Genomic DNA, 26,390 nt, shown 5'->3' with positions numbered 1-26,390 from the left:
AGGAAAAACAAAGAATGACAGACTTTAACACTGAAACTATGGCGTGAAATAAAAGGGAAAATTGTAAATCCAAAGCTTTTGGCATTTTCTTCAGTAAGCTTAGCTTGAGTTCTGAAGTAATGGGAGACACAGTTGGCAACTAATACCTTTGGAGTGATTTGTGATTTGTTTTCAAAAAGGGTTGGAAGGGAAGTCGACTTAATCCAATACTTGATCTTTATCTTGCAATAAGTCGTGGCTTGTGTGTGTATTTGTGCATGTTTGCGTGCATTCAGGCAGGATTATCCAAACCTTTAACCAGTCTTAAACATGACCTCTATTATAACCGTACCTCTGTGGTGCGTTCTCGTCCCAGGGGGCCGAGGGCCTGCTTGGATGGTCTTCTGAAACGCACTCTGTCTTTGACACTTTGGGGCTTGGACAAAATGAAACAAGTCTTTAATCTCACTCTGTAATACCGCATTGATAATAGGTCTACAATCTGCTTCACTGCACCGCCTTTTATCAAAAAAGTGGATGAGGTCAGTACCTCTTGGCTGGTGGGAGTGTGCTGGCTTTAGCCTGGCCTTCACCCAGGGAATTTCCTGCCTTTGTGACGGATCGGCTCCCATTGTTCAAGCCTAGAAGACACATTGAAGGAGTCTGTGCACTATTTCACTTTTAGATTAATGTTACAGCACCACAGCACAATACATCACTGTCAGGACTAAGCATACATTAGAGTGTCTGTGGAGATCTATCACCAAAAAAGGTAACTTTGTAAAGTTAGAGATCTAATTATCTCAGGCTGAAACTGCTGACTAACTCATACATGATTTAGAAGAGCAGTAGGAGTTGATCCAAGAGTTATCTTCATAATTCCTTTCATACCTTTCAGTCAGTTTCATACCTTTCAGTTGTTTGCTCTTTTGTTTGGCTTCATACATAATCATCAAAACTTAATCAAGTGTGTCAAAATCAAAATATCTTACTGGAACCCAGCAAACTTTTAAATTAGTTTAGAATAGAAAATAATTAATTAATAATAGATCTGTTTTTTCTTCACTGGTCCAAGCTCACATGTCTAAAAACACACAACATCCTGTAGTTGGTATTCAGATACAAAACGCTTTCTCACTGCAATTGCACCACAGTAGGGTTCATGTCTTTCTATGATCTGTCTGTTTTGTTCCATACCAGTGTAATCTCTGTGTTTATCCTCCCAAACACAATGCACCAAGCTGGGAAACACACCAGGGTTCGCTTTAAATGGACTAGTGAAAGCATCCTCGCTCTGTGACATTCAGGCTTTCTCAGCAATGTGCACTGGACTGGATGGAAGACAGGACCAGTATCACAGGAAGGGAGCTAGACGGGGAATTTCTAACCCCTTCAACCTTTCAAGAAATTATAATGGCTCCAGATTCTCATTACTCACTCTAGTAACTATATACTATACATATCATTTGTAGTACAGTTACTGAATAATTCATAGACATGACTGAATAATATTTCCTAAGATAAATAACTAATGGTTTGCTTTCCGTGTAAAAACTGCATTCATTTTTGTGCATCGGCTAGATGTCTACTTAACACTGGAAATAATCTGATTAGCAAAGAGAATTTTTATACTTAAAGCTAACTACATCAATTGATGAAGATAAAAATGAGCAATTTGTTTAAATTCACAGTATGTGGACACCTGACCATCACATTCATATGTGAGCCTTCCTCAAACTGTATCACAAAACTGGAAGCACAAAATTGTCTACATTGTCCTTGTGCCTTCTCAGAAGAGTTGAGGTTATAACAGAAGAGGGGGAATAAATCTGGAATGTCATGTTATGCACATTATGGGTGTGATGATTAGGAAGCTGCAAGTACAGTGTATGTGTGTTAAGTTGACTAACTATAATGTTCATGACTAGTTTTCATTACTGAGCTCTTAAGTGATTCATAATCTGTGGTTTGAAAGGGTTAGATTAAATATTTCCTCATATAAAGAATTTATTTGTAATCTTACAATTTAGATTTTGCATTAATAATAGGGATGTGTTTGTGTCTTTATATTAAAGAGTACATATCTTTTCAAATTCCACCTCAACCCTCTTTCAAAATGTGTCCAGAAAACATTCAAGATTTCTGCAATTTTTTCTCACATCTGACACGCATCTGTTCATTTTCTTGGAGTCTTAGTAGCAATCAAATCCTTTTTTTTTGGCCCACATTCACCTAAACCTAATCAACACTCCTTGTTTCTCTGCAAAAGCCTTAGTTTTACATGCGCATGAAGAAAAGGAAAAGGAAATGTTCTTTGGAAAAACCTTTGATACTTGAAATTTGCGAAAATGTTTTATTGGTGGAGATGGCTATAGTGATGTTTATACATTCATAGTTCCCTGCAATCATACTGATTTCCACATCCTGTAGACTTACAATGGCTATAATTTACAATGTGCTATGGCATGCACAGTGTACATTCAGGCAATATTTGCGAAAGAGAGACAGCGCAAGTGCATATTTGGGTGATAGGGAACCTCAGGGAACCAGGCACTCTTTGACAGACGACTAAATGAAAGCTGTTATAGGTTGAAATTGCTTCCTTCGACACACCTGCGAGTTACTGAAGTGAACCTAATCTCACAATCGCTGTAATTAACACGGCTAGCAGCAGAATGACTTGCACATCCAGCATAACAGGATTAGTACACGCCAGGGCTGCACATTACAATATAAATGTTAATTTTTATGAGCTTAGTGTTAATAATTACAATTACACAACTGTGCTGGAGTCTCGTTATCCTGAGGCTGTGGTGTGATCATGTACAAGACAGCTTGGAATGGTGTAATGTAAATAATAACTGCTACAGGGTGTGCCACTGGGGGAAAATAATCAATGACACAGCATGTTGGGACCTAAAACCATCCCAATAATAGCAAGTGATTTATTCCTCAATGATTATAATTGTATATATCACAATATGTTGCCATTTTGGTCACTCTTGTAATCTTGTCACTGTTACAATCTACAAAGAGTCACACCCTCACCAGCTTGTCTCTGTTCTACTGTCCCTTGTCTCTGTTCTACTCCTTTTCCCTGACACTGGAGACCCCTTCCTTACTTGATAAATAAATACCTCTTTATAAAAACCTTTACTTTTTTTTTCTTTGCTAAATCCCAGCATCTTATATCAGTCTTTGTATTGTTTATCTTCCTGCTAGACCCTGAAATTGAGCTGTTACTATAGAAACAACGAAACTTTAGGACAAGCGACAGCATGTTAATGATGTTAGATGGACAGCTGGATGCTCACTTGTAGGCTGAGTGCTCCTCTTTGGGTAAGTTTTACTGCGTGTGCGAACCACCTCCAGATTCGACCTGGGCAAACTGACACCCTGATCTTTTCCCATCTGCATGGCCGTCTTCCCGCTATGGAAAATAACATAGAATTGAATCACTTCATGTGCTACCTGTATTGCAGTGTCATTGCACATCTACACATTTTTCAGTTTTCAGTACATACAGTTTAATTAGCCTCACTACTTATTTAAGCCTGGGAAATTTTGTGCAGTTAGGATTAGTATTACTTCCAGGTTAACTGGCTGAATAGTCTGTTTATTATAATGCTAGTTCATGTTTTAGACTTAATTATAATGCTAGTACGTGTTAGCTTGTATAATGATAGGCAGTCTGTTTTCTATAATGCTAGAATTACTGTAATGCTAGTTCATGTGTTAGTTTGTTTACTTTAATGTTAGTTTATGGTAGTGTGTTTAATGTAAAGCTAGTTCATGTTTAAGCCTGGTTCATGCTAGGTCATGTCCTTGTCTGTTTATTATAATACTAGCACGTTTCAGCATGTTTACTGGAATTATTATACAGGTTTAAACCCGTTCATTATGGATATCAGTAAAGTAAAAAAACAAAACAAAACAAAAACAATGATGTACAAAGTTCACAGAGATTCTGACTCACTCAGATGGAGGAGGGGGGGTACACACGAAGGGTTCACTGTGTTCTGTATCAGCTGTCTATGTGTCTTGTTTATCATGTGATAAAAATCTAAAATATTTTGCCACCAAATTTCGCAACGCCTAAAGATTTAGACATGGTGAGCCAGTTTAATCCAAACCTCAATAAACTCATGAATCAAATTTTAATTAAAAAGTGTTCTGTAAGTGTAAAGGTCACGAATAAAACCTGTATGTCTTTAAATAAACAGACAGAATAATCACTGTACACACTGAAATAATCAGTTTAATATTTAAACAATAAATGAATTTATACTTGGATTAAGTTAAAGAGGTAACTGAATGTTCCAAACACTGAAAATCTCATTCAACTATATATGTAATAGACCTCGTCCCTTCTTCCCCTCTCTCACTGTTGTGGTTCAGATGCATTGTTTGGATGAACGCAACACAAGTCACTAACCTGTAACGATGTTTGGAGCCCAGAGAGCTAAATTTGGACAGTTTGCTTGACAGTGTGTTGACTTCATTTTCCGGCATTCTAGAAAACAGAATAGAGTAGAGAGAGAGAGAGAGAGAGAGAGAGAATTGGGGGATTGAAAACCAAAAGGTTACGCCACTAACACAAGCTTACACTCAATTTTCTTAAAGATGGAAGCATTACACAACATCATGCGATATTCTTAGCTTACTTTTCATCCGTGGTTGTATTTCACTGTTAAACGGTGCGATCAAAAATCAATAATGCAGCATGAAGAATCATATTAGATAGAACAGTGTGATTCATCAAACTCATTCCTCCACAGCAGAGTCGATAATCATATAACACAAACCCAAATAGAAACAAAATGGCTTCAGAGATCAAGGGATTGAAGTTATAACACGTTCATCCAACACCCTGTCTTTGAGAACATTTTAAATTTTTACTGTTTCTGTGTAAACCTCGGAGACAGAGCCTGTTTACAACTGTTTTTTTTTTTTTTTGTTTTGTTTTAATGAGGTGAATTAAAGGTGAAAACACTACGGAGAGCTTTTGGCTTGCATTAGCATTCACAGCTTTGAAGTGCACCTCTGAGGGAAAAGAAAGAAAGAAAGAAAGAAAGAAAAAAAAAAATGGCTTAACGACTACAGAAAAGTACACATAATGAGAACAGCTTAAACTCAAAGATAAACCTGTTCTGTATTTATTAATAATAACGGTGCTTTTATATACCTTTTTTTTTTGACCATCCTGCCTGATCTCTGGAAATGTTAGCTATTCAAATAACCAATCTGAAACTGAAATCTTTTGTTGTAATTATACTGCCCTTTGTCGATTCTTCACCACGCTGGTAGTACTATTCTTTAATTAGCATATTAAACCTAATTAGCATCGTGGTAATGATACTACGGTACTTAGCCTTCATTCATTCTTAGCTATATTACCATACATGGCGGAACTATTTGTTTGATCACTAATTAAATGAAATGATCTTTATGGTAATGAGATAGTAGCGATTAACAGGTAGTTTATTGTTTTGGAGTTGAATTTGCATATTGGTTATTAATAAGTTCGCTGAAATTAGAATTATGATAATGAGACTGCACTAATTAACAGGTTTTAGTAATCAGTAATTAGTAGCATATGCAGAGTAAGGATTCCTTCATTTGTTCTTCGTTTCATGTTTTAGGGTACACTTACGTAACAGATACCTTTTATGAAATCTTTTTTTGAAAGAGTTTTTTAACTGATAGCTTGACCTATGTGCGCTGACTTTAGAAAATTGTAAAATTGGCTTGATGTGTATCTTTGTTTTCAGATATTTTTGGTACCACGTTCACATATATTTTAAACATATGATTGTTTTAACACTAAAGAAAATCAGAAATCCTTAGTAAAAATGAATTCTAACAGCCCCACAAACTCTCTTTTTTGTTTGCACATGGATTACAGGCAAAAACAAAAAACCAAACCCACTGGATTCATGTCTTGTGGGTCACTTAAGTCTGATCTGGCAGCAGCTGCAGTGAGTTTGGTGGGAGGGATTGTATCGAGTATTCCCTAACAGCCAGCTTTCACTCAAAGAAAGACTTAAGAAAAAGAAACAGGATCTAGCATCTTCTCAAAGGCAGGAACTTATTAAAAAAACTGGGGAGCTAGCGCACTAGTCAGGGACTTCTTTCAGAGAGTAGAGTAAAAGCAACTTCTCTAAGGAATTAGAGTTGACAGAGGAACTAAGCTTAAGATTATTGAAGCTAGTGTTAGGCTTTTTATCATCATGGACTTGACACAAGTGTGATAAAAGGCAAGCAGAGAAAAGCGAAAGTGTTGGAAGTGCTGGATGTTAATGCATGATGGGAAATCACCTATCGTTGTACTTTTAAAGTAGACATTTTTCAAAACGCTATGTGATTAGTTCAGACGCGACTGACAACATTCTTTAAAAATGGATATGCTTTAATTTCCTTGGTTGACCTAGTATTTTTAATTCAATAAAATTAACAAATTACATTGGTCTAGAAACTCTAACCAATACAAATTCTGTATTGTAAAGGTTCCTTACTGGCTAATTGGCCAAATAATGGTTCTAAGATGAATTAACACACCAACAGGAGCACACTAATCCTGTGACCTCAGTCACCCAAGTCACAGGAGGTGCTCTAAATGCATCATGGAAATGCTTTTATCGAACAACACAAAACCTCTCAATACGTCTTGCATTCCTGACTGACTGATTACAAAGACCTCAAAGACGTAAAAACACTACGTTACTATGATTTCCTTGAGGCTTGCTTGTGTTCAAGCTCATATCAATGTGATGAAACAAAACAAAGCCTGACTTATTAAGGATTGCATCTTTTTTGTGCACTTACTTTAATGAATTTGTAATTTGATAGATAAGAACCGGTAACAAAAAATTATAGCAGAAGAAGAAGAAAAAAAATCTACACAGCACCTTTCTCAAGCTGATGAAATTCTTAGCATACCTTTGTATGTTGGGAAACGAGGGTCAGAGCACAGGGTTAGTTGTGATGTAGTGCTGGAGCAGTGAAAGTTAAGAGCCATGCCCAAGGGCTTTAACTCACGATCTTCTGATCAGCAGCCCAGAGCGTTAATCACTGAACCCTTTACGTTCCCATTGTAATAGCTGAAGGCAAAACCGTTTACTAGAAATCTATTGAAAGTATTGTTCAATAATGAGAAAGGATTCTATTCGTCATGGATGTCACAAGACTTCTTACATGGTTAAACCTCTGATATAAAAATCATTTCAATTTTACATGGATATTATTCTATTTCTCCAACTCCTGTCAGTGAAAATTGATGTGACATTAATGATGTTTGGCCTTCAAAAACAGGAGGGTTGTTTCCCCAGAGGTGTTTCCATTCATCTTGGCAATGTAACACCTGGAATGTGAAGCTGCACCATGACTGACCCGAGACTGGAGCAGTTCACTATAAAGGGCAAGGGCTTCTTTTACTGCTGTAATTTCAAAGCTTTTGTGGTTGAAAAAAAAAAAAACTTGTTGTGGCCCCTGATCAGGGATCAACAAACTGCTTTTGTACCTGAAGAAGGTGTGGTGTTCCACACAACACTTCCAAAGGTTTTTACATGACACCTTACTGGGAGCTTCGAAGAAGTATGATGTCTCATTGCACTGCAAAAAAAAAGGCCATTAGAAAACATTACTACAATCCAGAATTATTGCCTCCCTGAGTATAGAAAATGACTTTGCTGATCAGCTTAATTTCACACTAAAAATGCAGTAATTGTATTATACAAGAAACTGTTTCACTGAAGCATAAATAAGAGCTCACACAAACACAAGATTCTCTTCAACTCTTTAATTATCATCACCATTTGGAAGATTAAACTTGGACAAATGAAATGAGTAAAAAGTGTGCCAAAAATCAGACATGCTACAGAAAAACATGCCATGTGCCTTAAAACCCATGTTTAGGGTAATAATTAAGAAGTTTGCAGCTGGAAGGATATTTTCTAAGGATCACAGCTGGAGTTTTGGGGGCATTTTCAGGTCACTGAGTCTTCTAATCTACAATTAAAACAGCAACAAACTGGGGAGAAACTACTCACAAATGTAAACTTGCTAGATGCTACTAATACTTTGAATGGAACTCTATGTTCTATAGAGGAGACAAAAATATAACATTTTGGCTACAAGGTTTTAATGCTGTTTTGGGGTTTGATGCAAATGTGTGATGGCGTGGGGCTGTTTTTACATCCATAACTTTGGAAAGCTTGTTAGAATACATGGCATCCCAGAAGTCAATGAGGTACCAGGAACAGAACTGTCAACTGATCACCAAAATCCACACAAAAGGGTTATTGAGCAATGGAATTAAGCTTTGGCCATCTGCATTCCCTGACCTGTGGGATGAGCTCACACGAGACCAAGAACTGAAATACAGGGGTGCCAATAATTGTGACATCTAATATTTTCACTATGAGATCGGCTCAGCCAATCATTCTAGAGCCGATTGTGTGTGTAGTGGTTCTTTGCTTAGTAATTGAATAGACTTGATGAATCTTATTAGCATATTTCCACTAGATTGGATGTTCTCCTTAGGGAAGCACCTCTTTCATTTAAAGCATAAATTTGCCTGCAGGAGAATAAGTGTGCAGGAATTTTATAAAATCTCATTTGAGTCCTGGGGGGTAGTTGTAGTCCCGGGTCAATAATCGCTTTTTCATCCCTGCATTAGAACTCTGCCTAAACATCTCTGCCTAATAGTCTATCAGTAAAAATAGTTTTTCTTCCCAAGATTCTTTTCTTTTTGAGTGGCAAATAAAAGTCTTTGTATTTGCACAGTAAAATAATCAAAATGTCATGAATCTTATGAGGACGGCAAAGCCGGGTTTTATCATATACGATATATGAGCAAGCTGATAAAATTAAATATGTGAAGGTGTTACCATGGGAACTAGAAAATTTTCATTAGAATGGTATTAAAAACATACGGATGAGAAGTTAGTGCAGAAGTAATATTGGAATGACGAATACACTTTATGTCTATTGTAATAAAGTAGACTTTTGTCTGTATATTTTGGGGTTGTTCAATTGGCAGTCGTCTAGTTTCCATGGTAATGTACATGCCTAGAGAGTTTAACACACAAAATGGCTATCATTAGTCGGTCCGTTTTAAAAAATAATGAGACTTACATCTTTCCCCAGAACGCGCAGCTCAAACTGTGTTTCTTTGAAAAATACTTTTGTAATTCTTGGCCTGAAACATCAAACAAATGAATAAATGCTCTCATATAACAACCAAGCTTTGACTTCCTGTGCAGAAAAAAGACATTTCCTCCACAGAGAAAACCAGCTCTGATTGAGAGTAAAGATGCAATCGGTTGGTTTATATCTCACAAAATGTTCAGAGAACAAAGTGACTTCCTGACTAACAGACAACAAAAGTCTAAATATCGTGAACAGATTCATATATCATGTGCTGTTATCTTATACTTGAAAAATATATTAACTAAAGAAATCTGACGTGGACATTCTACTAAATAGACTTTACAAGTATGTTTACTTACCAGAAATACTTCCCAACCTGGGTTTTATTTTTGTAAACTACAACTCCAACTGGTGTCAACCCCAGGAAATATTCAGACTGCTTTTCCCCCTGAAATGAAACCAGAGAGGTTATTTTAAATGTACAAATGAATTACAACAACCATGTAGAGCGTATTAATATTTAATATTCCGACTTACAAACACAGGATGAAGGTCCACCCCATACATCTCCAGTGTTTTGGCCATGCTTAAATAATTCATCTCGGCTTCGGAAGGCGTCTGACCCCTGTGGAGAGAAATTCTCTCATTACTAAGTAGATACTTGTTGATGATGTCATTTATTTTTAAACACGGCTCACGCATATAACTGCTTGTCATTTTACAAGCTCGTAGTGCAAACATGTCTGAATAGCAAAAGAATAATTATACCGAGTGAGGTGGCGTCTTACAGTCCGATTTAAGATGAATGGCACGGCTAATTTTCGGTTTCTTGCAGCGTTGTTGAATTCTGGAATCTGATTGGTTAAGGTTCTTGTTTATTTCCTTTTAGTTTTCATTCAAGTCACACGTGTGCAATATTTCTAAAAGTAAATCTTACACAGGGCATTGTGCTGGACCAACTGCATAGCAAATGTGGAATAAAACACTTTGTTGTTGTACAATAAAATCCCAATTGCTTAAAAAAACGTTAAACGATAACATCGCTGGTGAGTAAAGGTGAGCAATGCATTATTAAAACTTGTCCCACGCTGTAAATGATTAACTTTCATTTGTAGTCTAAATAAATCTCCTAGAATTTTTTACATTCCTTCAAAAATATTCCCTAACTAGCAGCTCTTAGACGTGTGCTTTCCTTTTACTGATTAACAGCCGTGCAAATATCAGCCATTGTTAAATCTCCTTCTGTGAATAACGTGTGAGTTGCATGGACTAGCTGACTGATGCGTTTACTCGATACCGCTGTGAAGTGCAGAGATGTGAAGAATCCTGGCTAAATGTACTCTATCCATTCACAGATATTTTTGCTGTCCTTTAAAAACCAAAGAACTCTTTCAGAGCCGTGGGTCGCACATCACCATCTCCCAATCCCTCTCATTTCTTAATTCAGTTTCATGTGTAGCGCTTTTAACAATGAACAATGTCACAAAGCAGCTTTACATTTCTAGTTCCGAATGTATAAATTTATGCCTAATGAGCAAGCCATAGGCGAGGGTGTCAAGAAAAATCTCCCTGAAACAAACTTTAAGAGGAACCACACTCAAAAGGAAATCCATCCTCATCTGGGTGTCACCCGGAAAGTGTGATTATTAAATAAATTCCTTTTTATGACTGTGTACTATATGGACAAAAAGTTAAATTGTGTCATTAGGAAATTCATTCTAGCTGTTGCTATAACTAATTTAACGTTACTTAGTTGCATCGATGACGTGACCGTCTCCAAGACCATCACCACACGCTCCAACCAGAAGCCATGGATGACTGCAAAAGTGCGTGCTCTCCTGAAGTCGAGAGACTCTGCCTTCAGAACAGGGGACAAGGTGGCCTTAAAAACAGCAAAGGCCAAACTGTCCCGAGCCATCAGAGAGGCGAAGCGCGCACGGCCAGAGAATCCACAGCCACTTTCAGGACAGTGAAGACTGCTGGGGCATGTGGCAGGGCATTCAGGCGATCACGAACTACAGGACAACTTCACCTGCCTGTGACAGTGACGCCTCCCTCCCAGACATGCTGAACGACTTCTACGCTCGGTTTGAGGCACAGAACAACGTAACAGCGAGGAAGACCATCTGTCCTCCTAACGACCAGGTGCTCTGTCTTTCCACAGCTGACATGAAGAGAACTCTATGCAAAGTTAACCCACGGAAGTCTGCTGGACCAGACAACATTCCTGGCAGAGTGCTCAGGGACTGTGCAGATCAGCTAGCAGTTGTCTTCACTGATATCTTCAATATTTCCCTGAGCAGCTCCGTCGTCCCAACGTGCCTCAAGACAATGACCATCGTCCCTGTGCCAAAGAAGTCTACGGTTTCCTGCCTCAATGACTATCATCCCGTTGCACTCACACCAATCATGATGAAATGCTTCAAGAGGTTCGTCGTGAGGTACATCAAGACACAGCTACTACCCTCACTGGACCCCTTGCAGTTTGCGTATCATCCTAACCGCTCCACGGACGATGCCATCACCACAACACTACATCTGGCCCTCAACCACCTGGACTGTAAGGACTCATACGTACGAATGCTGTTCAGAGACTTCAGTGCAGCACTAGGAGACCCCAGTCAGTCCAGATCGGGAACAGAATCTCCAGCACCACCACACAGAGCACTAGAGCTCCTCAGGGCTGTGTGCTCCTCAGTCCACTGCTGTTCACTTTGCTGACTCAAGACTGTGCAGCAATGCACAGCTCCAACCATATCATCTAGTTCACAGATGACACAACCGAGGTGGGTCTCATCAGCAAGAATGAGTCAGCATACAGAGAGGAGGTGCAACAACAGCCTGGTGTATAGCCAACAACTTGTCTCTGAACGTCGACAAGATTAAGGAGATGGTTGTTGACTTCAGGAGAGCACAGAGCGGCCAATCTCCGCTGTTCATCAACAGATCCTCTGTGGAGATCGTCAAGAGCACCAAATTCCTTGGTGTACATCTGGCAGAGAACTTCACCTGGTCACTCAACACCAGCTCCATCAGCAAGAAAGCCCAGCAGCACCTCTATTTCCTGAGGAGGCTGAGGAAAGACCATCTCCCTCCACCCATCCTGACTGTGTTCTACAGAGGAACCATCGAGAGTGTCTGGAGCAGCTGCATCACTGCCTGGTTTGGGAATTGCATCGTCTCGGATTGCAAGTTGATAGTGAGGACAGCTGAAAAGATCATCGGAGTCTCTCTCCCCTCTATCACGGACATTTACACCACACGCTGCATCCGCAAAGCAAACAGCATTGTGGATGACCCCACACACCCCTCACACATACTCTTCACCCTCCTGCCATCTGGAAAGAGGTACTGAATCCCTCACAACCAAACTGTGTAACAGTCATATATGTTATTAGTTACCTGTTTTTTTTTTTGTTTTTTTTTTGTTTTTTTACAGATTCTCAAAGTTGTACATCATTTAATTAAATTTAATTTAATTGCACATGTTTTTTCCCCCGCTATGTGTCCTGTTTTGTGTTGTTTTTTTGTACTTACTGTTTTTTATTCACTGTCCTGTCTTTGCTGTGTTTGCACTTATTGCACACTTTGCACTTTATGTAGCTAGGAAAAACGTTGTTTCATTTCACTATGTACTGCGTCAGCTATATGTGGTTGAAATGAAAATGAAAGCTTCTTGACTTGACTTGACTTCTTATCGTTTGCTGTTGTTACTGTGCTGCAATTTCAGTCCACAAACTATTGAAGTTCACTATAGTCATAGCCACTTATTTATTTATATGAGCTTCATGTGCTCTGAGAGAGCAAACAAACGACTTGCATTAAATTGCAATGTTGTAATATCAGTTGTTTGTCTTAGCAAAATAAATAAGACTGGTGTTGAAAACAGATATACAAAATCCCTGAGCATGGCACTACAGTGATGTATAATGTATATGTTCCCCTTCAAGCCTTTTGCCTTATTCAGACCATATGCAGGAAACATGACATTCTTTGCTTCAGAATGGTGTACAGTTGATTGCAGTGTGAATTTCCCCTCCGTGAGCAGGCCGTTGGAGGCTTTGTGAGGCTGGGTGGAGTGGCAGATGATTGCAGATCGCCTGTTGTAAGTGCCCTGTTATTTATTGCCGCTGCAGGGATTCCGCTTTGCTCGTCCCTTTCATTACGCTTTCATCTGACTGTAAAAAAAAGCTTGAGAGATATCCTCTGCTGGAAACAAACGCAAAATGATGTGAAATGATAAAACTATTTCTCAATTACTACAGTTAGTGTAGTGAATGAGAATGGGTATCAAACTGAGGCAGATTTTTTGGGATTATTACTCCTTCACCTATATTTTATAGTCTTTCTTCTCAAAATTCTTCCTTCCTCCATTCCTCCCTCGCTTCCATTTCATTTTCCTATAACGGAGCTCATGGAGTGTCACTTCATCTATCATGGAGATGCTGAACGAGGAGAAATCAATCCCTTCTCACTGATTTCCCATCATCCGTGGCAGATTAACTCCTCACAGCATGCCCAAAGAAATAGCAGCATGCTGGTAATGATTCAAAACTGAAGGCAATTTAGAAAGCTGAAGAGGAAACTTAAGTACCAGCAGCGCAACCAATGTGGCAGTCATGATTCACACACACACACACACACACACAGTGACTCACATGAGAACGCTGGGTAAAAGGAACATGATTCAGTCCATGACCGAGTTGCTGCCTGTCTGCTTCAGTCACAGAGCATGTGATCAAATTTACAACTCTATTTATGATTTGCGGTACACGTGTCTTACCTGACATATCAAGAACCACACAGTTATGCACTTGCTAATGCGAATCAATACAGCGAGGTTCAGCTCTGTCTAGTGGAGGGGTCACTTCTTTATATTCTGTATATGAGATGCCTAATACTGTGTGCAAGAGGCTGAATTTGCTGAAGACAGAAGAAATGAATGAGAGGCTGAGAGACTGTGTGCGTGTTTAAAAAAGAAAAACACGCAACATACATATAAGCCCAGCATCTCACACACAAAAAAATACAATCCATCTTTTGTGCAAGAAAAGTTTTTAATCACAAATGGTCAACAATTTGTTCAACAAAAACATTTAATCAAAAGTTTAACTTGCAAAAAAAAAAATTTAACTTGCAAAAGTATTTCTGTGCCTCTCGCACATAAATATTCGGTGTCTTTTGCACAAAAGAGGCTCTACCCCTCTCGCACAGAAATATTCGGTGTCTTTTGCACAAAAGAGGTTCTACCCCTCTCGCACATAAATATTCGGTGTCTTTTGCACAAAAGAGGCTCTACCCCTCTCGCACAGAAATATTCAATGTCTTTTGCACAAAAGAGGCTCTACCCCTCTCGCACAGAAATATTCGGTGTCTTTTGCACAAAAGAGGCTCTACCCCTCTCGCACAGAAATATTCGGTGTCTTTTGCACAAAAGAGGCTCTACCCCTCTCGCACAGAAATATTCAATGTCTTTTGCACAAAAGAGGCTCTACCCCTCTCGCACATAAATATTCGGTGTCTTTTGCACAAAAGAGGCTCTACCCCTCTCACACAGAAATATTCAATGTCTTTTGCACAAAAGAGGCTCTACCCCTCTCGCACAGAAATATTCGGTGTCTTTTGCACAAAAGAGGCTCTACCCCTCTCACACAGAAATATTCAATGTCTTTTGCACAAAAGAGGCTCTACCCCTCTCACACAGAAATATCCAATGTCTTTTGCACAAAAGAGGCTCTACCCCTCTCACACAGAAATATCCAATGTCTTTTGCACAAAAGAGGCTCTACCCCTCTCGCACAGAAATATTCGGTGTCTTTTGCACAAAAGAGGCTCTACCCCTCTCACACAGAAATATTCAATGTCTTTTGCACAAAAGAGGCTCTACCCCTCTCACACAGAAATATCCAATGTCTTTTGCACAAAAGAGGCTCTACCCCTCTCGCACAGAAATATTCAATGTCTTTTGCACAAAAGAGGTTCTACCCCTCTCACACAGAAATATCCAATGTCTTTTGCACAAAAGAGGCTCTACCCCTCTCGCACAGAAATATTCAATGTCTTTTGCACAAAAGAGGTTCTACCCCTCTCACACAGTAATATTCAATGTCTTTTGCACAAAAGAGGCTCTACCCCTCTCACACACAAATATTCAATGTCTTTTGCACAACTGAGGCTCTACCCCTCTCGCACAGAAATATTCAATGTCTTTTGCACAAAAGAGGTTCTACCCCTCTCGCACAGAAATATCCGGTGTCTTTTGCACAAAAGAGGCTCTACCCCTCTCACACAGAAATATTCAATGTCTTTTGCACAAAAGAGGCTCTACCCCTCTCACACAGAAATATTCAATGTCTTTTGCACAAAAGAGGCTCTACCCCTCTCGCACAGAAATATTCAATGTCTTTTGCACAAAAGAGGTTCTACCCCTCTCACACAGAAATATTCAATGTCTTTTGCACAAAAGAGGTTCTACCCCTCTCACACAGTAATATTCAATGTCTTTTGCACAAAAGAGGTTCTACCCCTCTCACACAGTAATATTCAATGTCTTTTGCACAAAAGAGGCTCTACCCCTCTCGCACAGAAATATTCAATGTCTTTTGCACAAAAGAGGCTCTACCCCTTTCACACAGAAATATTCAATGTCTTTTGCACAAAAGAGGCTCTACCCCTCTCACACAGAAATATTCAATGTCTTTTGCACAAAAGAGGCTCTACCCCTCTCGCACAGAAATATTCGGTGTCTTTTGCACAAAAGAGGCTCTACCCCTCTCACACAGAAATATTCAATGTCTTTTGCACAAAAGAGGCTCTACCCCTCTCACACAGAAATATTCAATGTCTTTTGCACAAAAGAGGCTCTACCCCTCTCACACAGAAATATTCAATGTCTTTCAAAAAAAAAAAAACGTTCTACCATCTACTTTCTTACACAAAAACGATGACCAGCCTCTCATGCACAAATGTTCAGCCTCTCTTACACAAAAAAGCAGATGAACATTTTATGCAAAAACACTCAACCTTTGTTGCACAAAAAAGGAGCTTCCTCCACTCTCTATTCAATGCTTATTTCTTCTCAAACACCAAGTTTAAATGCCTGAACAAATGTCCAACACCTTTTCTGCACAAAACTATAAACTTTTGAACAACACCTCTCACAAACAAACATTCAAACTCTTGGACAAGTCAGGTTTCACCCTTTCATGTTTTTCATACACCTTATAACAGACTTAGTGTATCAAATCTGGAAAATAAAACTATATTTATTTGAGATAATACTGTTTTTGGACGTTCTTGCAATTTACATATTAAATACTAACTTTATTTATATTTACAGATACCTCATTATTCCTTTTCTGATAACATGGATGAGCCTGCTCTGGTGCTTCTGTGCTACTATCAGTCACTCTCCTTTTCTTTAACACTTTTTCTCACAGTACTTGTGTTTTTTCAGGGATATACCAAGCCAATCAACTTGATCTTTATTCTTAGAACTTAAGCTGTGTAAAGCAGAGACCAGAATCCCAAACTACATAAGTCCTCTAAAGTGAAATTCAAGGTCCTCCAGCACAGATGTGTGTTTTTCTTGTTTGAAATAATCAGGTTTCTTTGGCGCTTTAGAGCAAGGCAATCAATGTGCTGTGCTGATGTTGGGTTCTCCTGCATTAGAAGGTTAACAAGATAAAACACTCAGGTACAATAAAGGGACAACTTCTGCATTTGTCCTCCTGAGGAAATCTCTCATGTTCAAGTCAATACTTTGATGAATGTCTCTTATGTCTCATGTGGTACTAATATGTATGTATGTATATATATATATATATACAGTATCTCACAAAAGTGAGTACACCCCTCACATTTTTGTAAATAGTTTATTATATCTTTTCATGTGACAACACTGAAGAAATGACACTCCGCTACAATGTAAAGTAGTGAGTGTACAGCCTGTATAACAGTGGAAATTTGCTGTCCCCTCAAAATAACTCAACACACAGCCATTAATGTCTAAACCGTTGGCAACAAAAGTGAGAAATGTCCAAATTGGCCCAATTAGCCATTTACCCTCCCCGGTGTCATGTGACTCGTTAGTGTTACAAGGTCTCAGGTGTGAATGGGGAGCAGGTGTGTTAAATTTGGTGTTATCGCTCTCACACGCTCTCATACTGGTCACTGGAAGTTCAACATGGCACCTCATGGCAAAGAACTCTCTGAGGATCTGAAAAAAAGAATTGTTGCTCTACGTAAAGATGGCCTAGGCTTTAAGAAGACCAAGACCCTGAAACTGAGCTGCAGCATGGTGGGCAAGACCATACAGTGGTTTTACAGGACAGGTTCCACTCAGAACAGGCCTAACCATGGTCGACCAGAGAAGTTGAGTGCACATGCTCAGTGTCATATCCGGAGGTTGTCTTTGGGAAATAGACTTATGAGTGCTGCCAGCATTGCTGCCGAGGTTCAAGGGGTGGGGGGTCAGCCTGTCAGTGCTCAGACCGTACGCCGCACACTGCATCTAATTCTGCATGGCTGTTGTCCCAGAAGGCGGCAACCAGGTGAGGAGTACAAAGACAAGTGTGTCTTGCCTACAGTCAAGCATGGTGGTGGTAGTGTCATGGTCTGGGCCTGCATGAGTGCTGCCGGCACTGGGGAGCTACAGTTCATTGAGGGAACCATGAATGCCAACATGTACTGTGACATACTGAAGTACAGCATGATCCCCTCCCTTCGGAGACTGGGCCGCAGGGCAGTATTCCAACATGATAACGACCCCAAACACACCTCCAAGATGACCACTGCCTTGGTAAAGAAGCTGAGGGTAAGGGTGATGGACTGGCCAAGCATGTCTCCAGACCTAAACCCTATTGAGCATCTGTGGGGCATCCTCAAACGGAAGGTGGGGGAGCGCAAGGTCTCTAACATCCACCAGCTCTGTGATGTCATCATGGAGGAGTGGAAGAGGACTCCAGTGGCAACCTGTGAAGCTCTGGTGAACTCCATGCCCAAGAGGGTTAAGGCAGTGTTGGAAAATAGTGGCCACACAAAATATTGACACTTTGGGCCCAGTTTGGACATTTCCACTTAGGGGTGTACTCACTTTTGTTGCCAGTGATTTAGACATTAATGGCTGTGTTTTATTTACACTGCAATATATACAAATTTACACTGTTATACAGGCTGTACACTCACTATTTTACATTGTAGCATTGAGTGTCATTTCTTCAGTGTTGTCACATGAAAAGATATAATAAACTATTTACAAAAATGTGAGGGGTGTACTCACTTTTGTGAGATACTTGGTACTGTGTGTGTGTGTGTGTGTGTGTGTATATATATATATGTATATATATTTTTTTTTTTTCCATTTTATCTCCTTTGGCCAAGCTCTATCTGCCCTCCTCTGCCTCTCTTCATGAGCTCATAGATGTCCATGATTGATTGGCTAGTTTCCCACCTGTGATTGACAGGTGAGAACAAAAACACTCATAAGACACAGAAAACACCTTCACCTAAGTGTGCACTGGGAGGAGTGGAGTTAATCAGGGTTGGATTTTTTCTTCCTTTCACTGAAAAAGAGACTTCAGTAGTGATTTGTGTAGCAGTGTGTGTAGTAGTTTTCCACTTTCTGATCATTTATGTTTGTTATTACAGCATGAATTGTTATTGCTACTTGAAGGTCAACACAACCACACACTTCCACACACATGCACTCATGCTATGACCTTTCCTCAATGGTGTGATCTTTCTTCCTACTTAAAGCATTCATTTTCCAGCATTACTCAGAGAAAGTCCAGATCATAGAGTCCTGTCTGAGTCCTGAGGGAGGAATCCTAATTCTGCTTTAAACAACATTCCAGTGGCAATGTAGAAGGACCTGCTAACCTGTCAAAGCTGTAAACATGTCCTTTCATACGGAGTTAACGGGAATAACAGGGAACAGAAAGGTTTTTCGTTTGAGAGGGAGTGGATTTTAGGATGTCAGGAGTACAGGGTGGATGCTGTGAGTTGTAATTACTGCATTCCACGACTTGGTAAACATTGTAAACATGCTGGAGTTTACAGAAAGTGTTGCTATGGTGGTCATAGCACTATGTTACCTATGGTGTCTTTTATATAAGAGTTATACGCAAAAAAAAAAGCAAAGAAAAGCAATAAAATGATGTTGAATATGCTGTATGTTGCTTTATTTATTGATAAATTAAAATTGGAATATTTCTTTGTACTTTGATGCTTGGTCCATTTCTTTTTTGCAGCACTTGAGTTTTGTAAGTTGGAAACATTTCAAACATGAATGAATATTATCATTAAAAGGAAAAGGACAGGTTGCAGCATGGTTCCTCATATTACTGAACCATGCAATAATAAACCTCCACACGTGCCAAACCCCAAAATGTGTGTTTGAATTAATAAAAATAAAAAAAATCCTTATTGGCATCTGCTGTGCTCAATGATGTTTTAATTCATTATAAGGTAAAGTGTCTTCTGATGACGCCGCCCTTCCACTATGAATGTATCCACAATTAATTTATCATCTATTTTAGTGTATTATCCAGGTGTGAACTCACTACCTGCACTGCAAGTATGTATACATGCCATTTGTGAGTCTCACAGTCCTTGGAAGAGTGTGTGCAGTGGCATGGGATGAAAGTGAGTGAATTTCCTGCTTACATTAGTGTTTTGTGAATCTGTTCGATAGCAACTTCCAAGTCTTCCTGCTGGTCTGGAACAAAGCGATACTCTGACACATAGCCTGACATGTGCTTGTACGGGTCATAATCTCCGAGCTCAGCTGGAAAAGACAAAATCAATCAGGCAGATTAGCAGGTCTGCGAGTTATACAATCTGTACTCTGCATAAACACAAGCAAAATTATTTAAAAAAAAAAAAAGCAGATGAGTTTTAAGACCTGGATTTCAATATCCAACTAGGAAAAAAATCTGTTTTAATGGAGGGAGAGAAAACTTAATATTCATACGTACACTGGATCGCCAGAGCAGCCATCTGTGCACTGACATTGAAGGGACATGGAAGTCTTCCTTGCAGCACATCCTGCTTTATCTGAAGGAAGAACTGGTACCTGACACAAGACAATCAGACCACATCAAACACACACACACACACACACACGCTGCACTACACCAAGGCTCAATACTGTTATTGTCCTGTCATTTTCATATTTCTCCCCTTTAGCTACTATGGTATCAGATATGGTATCACACAGAAATCCCACCTGGTTATTTCCTCCTTTAGTTTACAGGGATCCTCAGCGTAAAATTTAACGCCAAAATACAGTGTGTATGGTGGGCCGGCTGCAAAGAGAGCCTGATATTAGGGACGGAATATTTAGCGCCGACACATTTCATATCGACACGCGTGCAAGTACAAGCTAATTGAACTGAGCAAAAAAAAGGGAAGGCAATGTTATAAGTTCAGAAAATCAGTGGAGTCCCAGGATGATATGTTTCTAACATTTGGATGATTTCCTTTAGTTATACTTACTTGCTATGAGGTCTTTATGCTCTGCCAGGGTTTTTGTTGAATCTAGCCAATACTGCAAAATAAGTAAATAAATAAATAAAATAAATTCACATTAATTCCTTTAGGCCACAGCATCCCAACCCTAGTTCCCATCCCAACCTTGGTACAACTTCCCTCCATCCATCCATCCATCCATCCATTTTCTGTACCACTTGTCCTACACAGGGACACAGAGAGCCTCAGGGCACATCGGAGACACCATGGAGAAGGTGTCAGAACATTACAGAGACACTCACACACTATGGACAATTTAGAGAGGTCAGTCAGCCTACAATGCATGCCTTTGAAATGGAGGAGGAGTACCCAGAAGAAACCTCCAATTAGATAAATTGCACTAAATTCCAGTGCACCATTTTTTGTGGATTGTGGGAAATGTATGAAACTGACATATTAACCAAAACAGACCATAAAAAAAGTCACTGATTCCATTAAGAGATCACGTGTCACTTATAAAACTTCATACAAAAGTCATTCAGCTGAATCTTTTCTTTAAGCAGTCAATTAAACTTGGAAAGCTAATGACAATGACAATAAACTGATGAGGACAAACCTGCAAATATGGTGTGTGTACATGCCATTGTGATCATATGCTAAAAAAAAACTAGCAAAGAAGTGACAGTGTATTAAACTCAAGTGCTAAGTTGACTGTGAGCTAAGCCTAGAGATGTTCAGTCAGGCAAGCAGCAGCATAATATGAAGCCTATTAAAACAGGGCTGTAAAACAGGCTTGTTAAAAATTCTGGATAAGAGTCATTACTGCCTGCATTAATAAAACATGAAGGAGCGGCAGGTCACGGCACGCTGCTTAGAGGTGAGGGAAACACTCTTCATGTGTCTTAAACGTGTTTTAAATGCTTAACGGGACGTGTTGTGCTGAGGCTGGTCTATTAGACGTGTCAGAGTATCGGATCTGATGTATTACATATTCAACAGATCCACTCTGTCAGGTTTACAGGCTCTTTAAAAAAAAAGAAGCTATATTTCAACAGCAAGTCAAGAGGAGTTTTATCAGAGCAGCTGCTTTGTTACAGTGTTAAGGCTTTCAGTCTTGCTGTTTCAGGTTTATTAAGAATGACACTGCTTGTACTTTTCATCTTTTTATGCATAAAATCACACTGCATAAATGAGCTTTACCGACACAAAGAGTTCAGTATGTGAAGGGACAGAAGTCTGTTAGACTTCAAGCGAGGACTGGAGTAGGAATGAAAAATGAGTATGAATATTTTATTCTAATTGAACAGATGTGGAAATACAAATAAAAGGTGCACTGTTTCTAATTGTGGGTTTATTTATTTATGTATTTTAGTTTTTACCAGAAAGGTTCGCAGGGTATGAGGCTGTGCCCTGGACAATAGCAAAAAAATCACACGAGCAGGAGGTGTAAACTTTCATCCGGGCACAAGCAAGCAGCCAGATGGTGTATTCAAATCATGTTGGAAAGGTGAAGTTAACACAAAGTCGTAATTACTACATGAATGCCAACACTAAGTCGTAATTACGACATGAATGCCAGCACGAAGTCGCTATTACATGTGGGAAACTTAGGATTTTCTTTGAGTCCTGATTTTCTGAGTTGGTTTTTCAAGAAAACATGGTGGAAATGTGTGCCTGAGGAACATGCCAGAGAAATAGAGAGAGAGGAAGAGAGATAATAAAAGTATAATATACACCATGACCCTTATGGGTATTTAGCAATGATGTGTTTTTTCAGGCTTTTTTCATTTACAATACTGTACTTTGCAATTATATATATAATTATAATATGGAACATAATCTAAAGTTTACAGAGGCTTCATAAACTCATTAAAAAGTAAAGCACATCTGATTTTTTTTATTCTTTATTTTCTCGAAGATTCAATTATATGTCGATTATAATTTTAATTGACTATAATAGCCAATTAAAAGAAAGTACATCTCCATCTTACTCGGACCAAAGTGACTTGAACGCGCCTGATATCGTAATTACGATTTACCAACTTGTAAATATGAACTTCCCAGAAGGAATTGACCCCACAGAGATATACGAAGCTTGAATAACGACATGTCATGAACACTCTTGCTGTGTCAGTTCATCTGAACTGCAGTGACTAGTTTGTTTTACAATACTGTGAGCAGATACAAACAAAAAAAATTTAAATATAATAGTTGTAATAATAATAATAATAATAAATAAATAAATAAATAAATAAATAAATAAATAAATAAATAAATAAATAAATAAATAAATAAATAAATAAAAATGAATTAAGGATCCAGAGTCAGAGCCAGAGTTCACACACCATGCTGATATTTGGACCTCCAATGTGTCTTGGTGTAAGCCACACCCACTTTGATTTTCAATTCGAATTCGGATACAGGTATGAGTAATTAGAGCGCTATACAGACACAGCTACGGATCGTAATTCCGTGTTACGACTTTGAGCTGTGCAGGCGGATGAACGTGCCTAAAATAATTGAAATCTTCATTATGCAGAGGGGTTTCTATTTAAAATCTCCATCCCCCCTATCCTTTTCCTTGAACGTCCTGCATACAGAGGGAGGTCAATTACCGCTGGGCATGATGAAATTAGAATAAGTTAATTGAATTGGCTGATGTTATCTAATAATCATGCTGCTACAGCTGGTGTGTCCCGGTGCATGCTGATTTATGCAAATGCAACACAAAATAACAGCACCATGATTCATAAAAAAAGAAAAGAAAAGAAAAGAAAAGAAAAGAAGAAGGCAGTTCAGTTTTTGAAAAGCTCCTTCCTGTGTGTGTTTGTGTGGGCAATGAATGGCTTGTGAAATAATCATGGAATAATCATATCATTAGAAGATGCTTTATAATATGAAAGCAGCTTTTCTTTTTTATTGATTCCTCATAAAGTTTCAGTAAGGCAACATTCGGCAGAAACCTCAAACTTTCCTTATCGAATGCAATGACTAAATAGATGAGTCACGAAGTCAGGTAAACCGCATGAGCCGAAGTGAAAGTATGACAACACGCCCCTTTGCCCCCTCCCTCCCCCATTATCATGTCTCGTTTTGTTAATTACTATTCTTGTTCTGCCTGCGTCAGCAATAACTGCAATGAATCTCGGCAGACACTAAAACGCCGGTTGGGAAGACAAGCCCCGAGAGGTTCTGTGCCTCCGTGTGAAGGCGCAAATCACATCTGGGTTGGAAGGAGGTTATGGAAAAATTACTGTCGTGTTTTTCTTCTCTGACTCTTTCATTGCCTTGCCCGGTGTTTACCCCCTCCCGGGCAAACACCATCGCTCTACACTTCTTAAAACATCCTTTGTGTGCTGTTTTTTGTGTGTGAAAATCCCACCTCTCCAATGTGTATATCAGAGGGATGAGTTTCAGAAAAGTGAAGTGGGGTGATGTGGAACGTCTGCACTCACTGTCTGATGGCTGCGGTCGCAGTAGCGCAGGCCGAAGTAGTCGCTTTCTAGAAGGTTCACATGGCTGAACACGTAATCCAACACCACGCAGCCCTTGGTGGATTTCTGTGAAGAAAGGTGATTAAAAAACAAATCAAATCAAATACTCTGAAGCTAAAAACAAGTCAAATAAAATGGTTTACCAATGCACTGATGGGTGCAAAAGGGCATCCCGATTAAAATGATGAAAATGTGGAAGTGCAACATGACAACAACTGAAAACATTCGGAAAACATGACTAAAAATAGTTTGAACGTATGTCAGCAGGGAGAAAGGTGTTCATTGAAGAACTTTGAGGTAGAAAACATTTTATTCAAGGGATTAACAGCGTGTCCTGAAGAGTTTTATTTCTCTTATACTACAGTGTCACAAAAACTCGCTGAGGTGGATGTAAATGTATGTAAGGGATGGCGAAATCAAGCAAAAAAAAAGAGAGAGAGAGAGAGAGAGAGAGAGAGGTGGGTGCGGGAACAAATGGAAGGTTCCAAAATATTCAGGCAAAACTAATAAGAAAGGATATTTCCCTACAACCTTACTGTTTACTTTACATAATAAATGTAATTAAAACTGCCTTTTCCAGTGAGTACAAATTTGCTGTAGCTTCAAAACTCAGCCTGTAAACGATTTTGCTTCAGCTTCTCCCCATCTGTCATAGCATGCCATTGTCTTATCTCTGACAGATCTTCTGACACTGGGAGAGGTTCTGTGTTCAGCTTTGACAAGGAGCAAGACCACAAACCACATGTGTGATAAACGTGTTGTGTTTAAGTCTTATGCTATTGTGTGGATGCACAAAAGAATGTGATCCCCAAAGGAAAGTAAAGTGTGTGGGCAAGAGTCAAGATGATAAAGCGGGAGATAAAGATGCCTCTGTGTGTGTGTGTGTGTGTGATCTTTACCTAAGAAACTGGGTGCATTTACCAAACTGTCAGTGTTGTGTAAATGATCAATATTTTATTAGAGTTGTTTGTTGTTTTATTTTCACGGTAGCCTTCAGCCCTTTTTGCATCTCCTTTGTCTGAATTCTTTTCAAGCGCATCTTGTGAACTGATTGTGTGTGTGTTCTCTGGCATGAGCTTTAAAGGATCGTTTATATTTTTCTCTGCTAAAAATATAACAAAATCTATAGCTGCTGACTAATAACCACACATGGTTTAAGATTTCTCTAAAATTTAATAGAAAATGCAACATTGAAATTTTTGGAAGTGTCTATATTCTTCACCTATTATAAATCAAAATGTCAGCGAATGAATTGATTAAGCATCTTACTATAATATCTCACTGTTCTCTAAACTCAACTGCTGAAGAAAGAAGACTGAATGTGAGCAAGAGGATTTATTTCTAATTAAATGTCATTCCGAGTCCTAACTGGATGCATGGCTTCACTGGGAGAGAATGGGTGTGTGTGTGTTACGGGAAAAAAACAAACAAAAACTCAGTGTTTAGTGGATGGTGCACTCTTTCCTTGTCCCACCTGGACATATGATTTCTCTTTAAGATGATTGCTCGATCTTTCAAGGCGAGGCAGAGCTTCCTACACCTCATCAGTAACGTTAAGAGTAAATCTCAGATAACATGGTAAATGCATTAATATAAATCAACCAGTATTTTAATCATCACCAGCAGGAAATACATGATTATTTTAAAATCCATTCATAAAAAAGCAATTTCAGCCTTCTCTTATGCACACACTTATTTCAGATCCATTTCTATTGTTCACTGAAACAATCAAATATTCCTGTGAGCCATATAAAGCAAAATAAATGCACATGCGTTGATCTACATCGGCTCTCGGAAAATATACACACTCTTTCTATTTTACTTTATTAACACAAAAAATCATTTGCAACATCATCACCTTTGTAGCATAGATCCTCTAATGACCAGAGCTTCAAAAACTATTAAAGGCAAAAAATGTCCAATAATGAAAGCTGAAATATCACACTCCTGTGGGTTCTATTTTTTTTCCTGTGGACCATCATAATGATCTTCGTGAAGCTAAACGTGATTAACTAACAGTACAAACGGGTGAATTTGCCTTCATCTGCTCATGTAGACATGAAACAAACGTGCAACAAACGAACATCAGTTCAAGCTCTCAATAGCCGTGTCTTAATCTGCAGTATAGTCCACTAACATACTCATTTACATCATGCGTTATCATAAAGCTTCTAATACTTGCATTTAATTCCTTCACATTTTCTTTCTCCCTGAAAGCAGTGAAACATTCAGCTGCTGTTTTATCTGCACTGTGAATGTGACACAGAGTGTCTTGTTTTTGTTTCACTTGAGGAACAA

General features: G+C 39.0%; 1 protein-coding gene across 1 annotated transcript in view; it reads right to left on the bottom strand.

Moving 5' to 3' along the window:
- Nucleotides 1-26,390, bottom strand: part of epb41l4a (erythrocyte membrane protein band 4.1 like 4A) — a 49,382-nt gene that overhangs the window by 5,819 nt on the left and 17,173 nt on the right. The window contains exons 2-14 of the mRNA XM_058412227.1: nt 24,054-24,158; nt 20,626-20,677; nt 20,357-20,435; nt 20,106-20,203; nt 19,795-19,915; nt 9,667-9,754; nt 9,489-9,577; nt 9,115-9,178; nt 7,499-7,590; nt 4,415-4,492; nt 3,294-3,409; nt 530-620; nt 332-415 (exon numbers count right to left, since the gene is read on the bottom strand). Coding sequence (XP_058268210.1) covers nt 332-415; nt 530-620; nt 3,294-3,409; nt 4,415-4,492; nt 7,499-7,590; nt 9,115-9,178; nt 9,489-9,577; nt 9,667-9,754; nt 19,795-19,915; nt 20,106-20,203; nt 20,357-20,435; nt 20,626-20,677; nt 24,054-24,158 — 1,157 coding nt within the window. The remainder of the gene's footprint in view (nt 1-331; nt 416-529; nt 621-3,293; nt 3,410-4,414; nt 4,493-7,498; nt 7,591-9,114; nt 9,179-9,488; nt 9,578-9,666; nt 9,755-19,794; nt 19,916-20,105; nt 20,204-20,356; nt 20,436-20,625; nt 20,678-24,053; nt 24,159-26,390) is intronic.

This window comes from Hemibagrus wyckioides, linkage group LG16 (assembly GCF_019097595.1).
Source record: "Hemibagrus wyckioides isolate EC202008001 linkage group LG16, SWU_Hwy_1.0, whole genome shotgun sequence".
NCBI classification, from domain to species: Eukaryota; Metazoa; Chordata; class Actinopteri; order Siluriformes; family Bagridae; genus Hemibagrus; species Hemibagrus wyckioides.
This window is presented reverse-complemented; position numbering and strand designations above follow the sequence as displayed.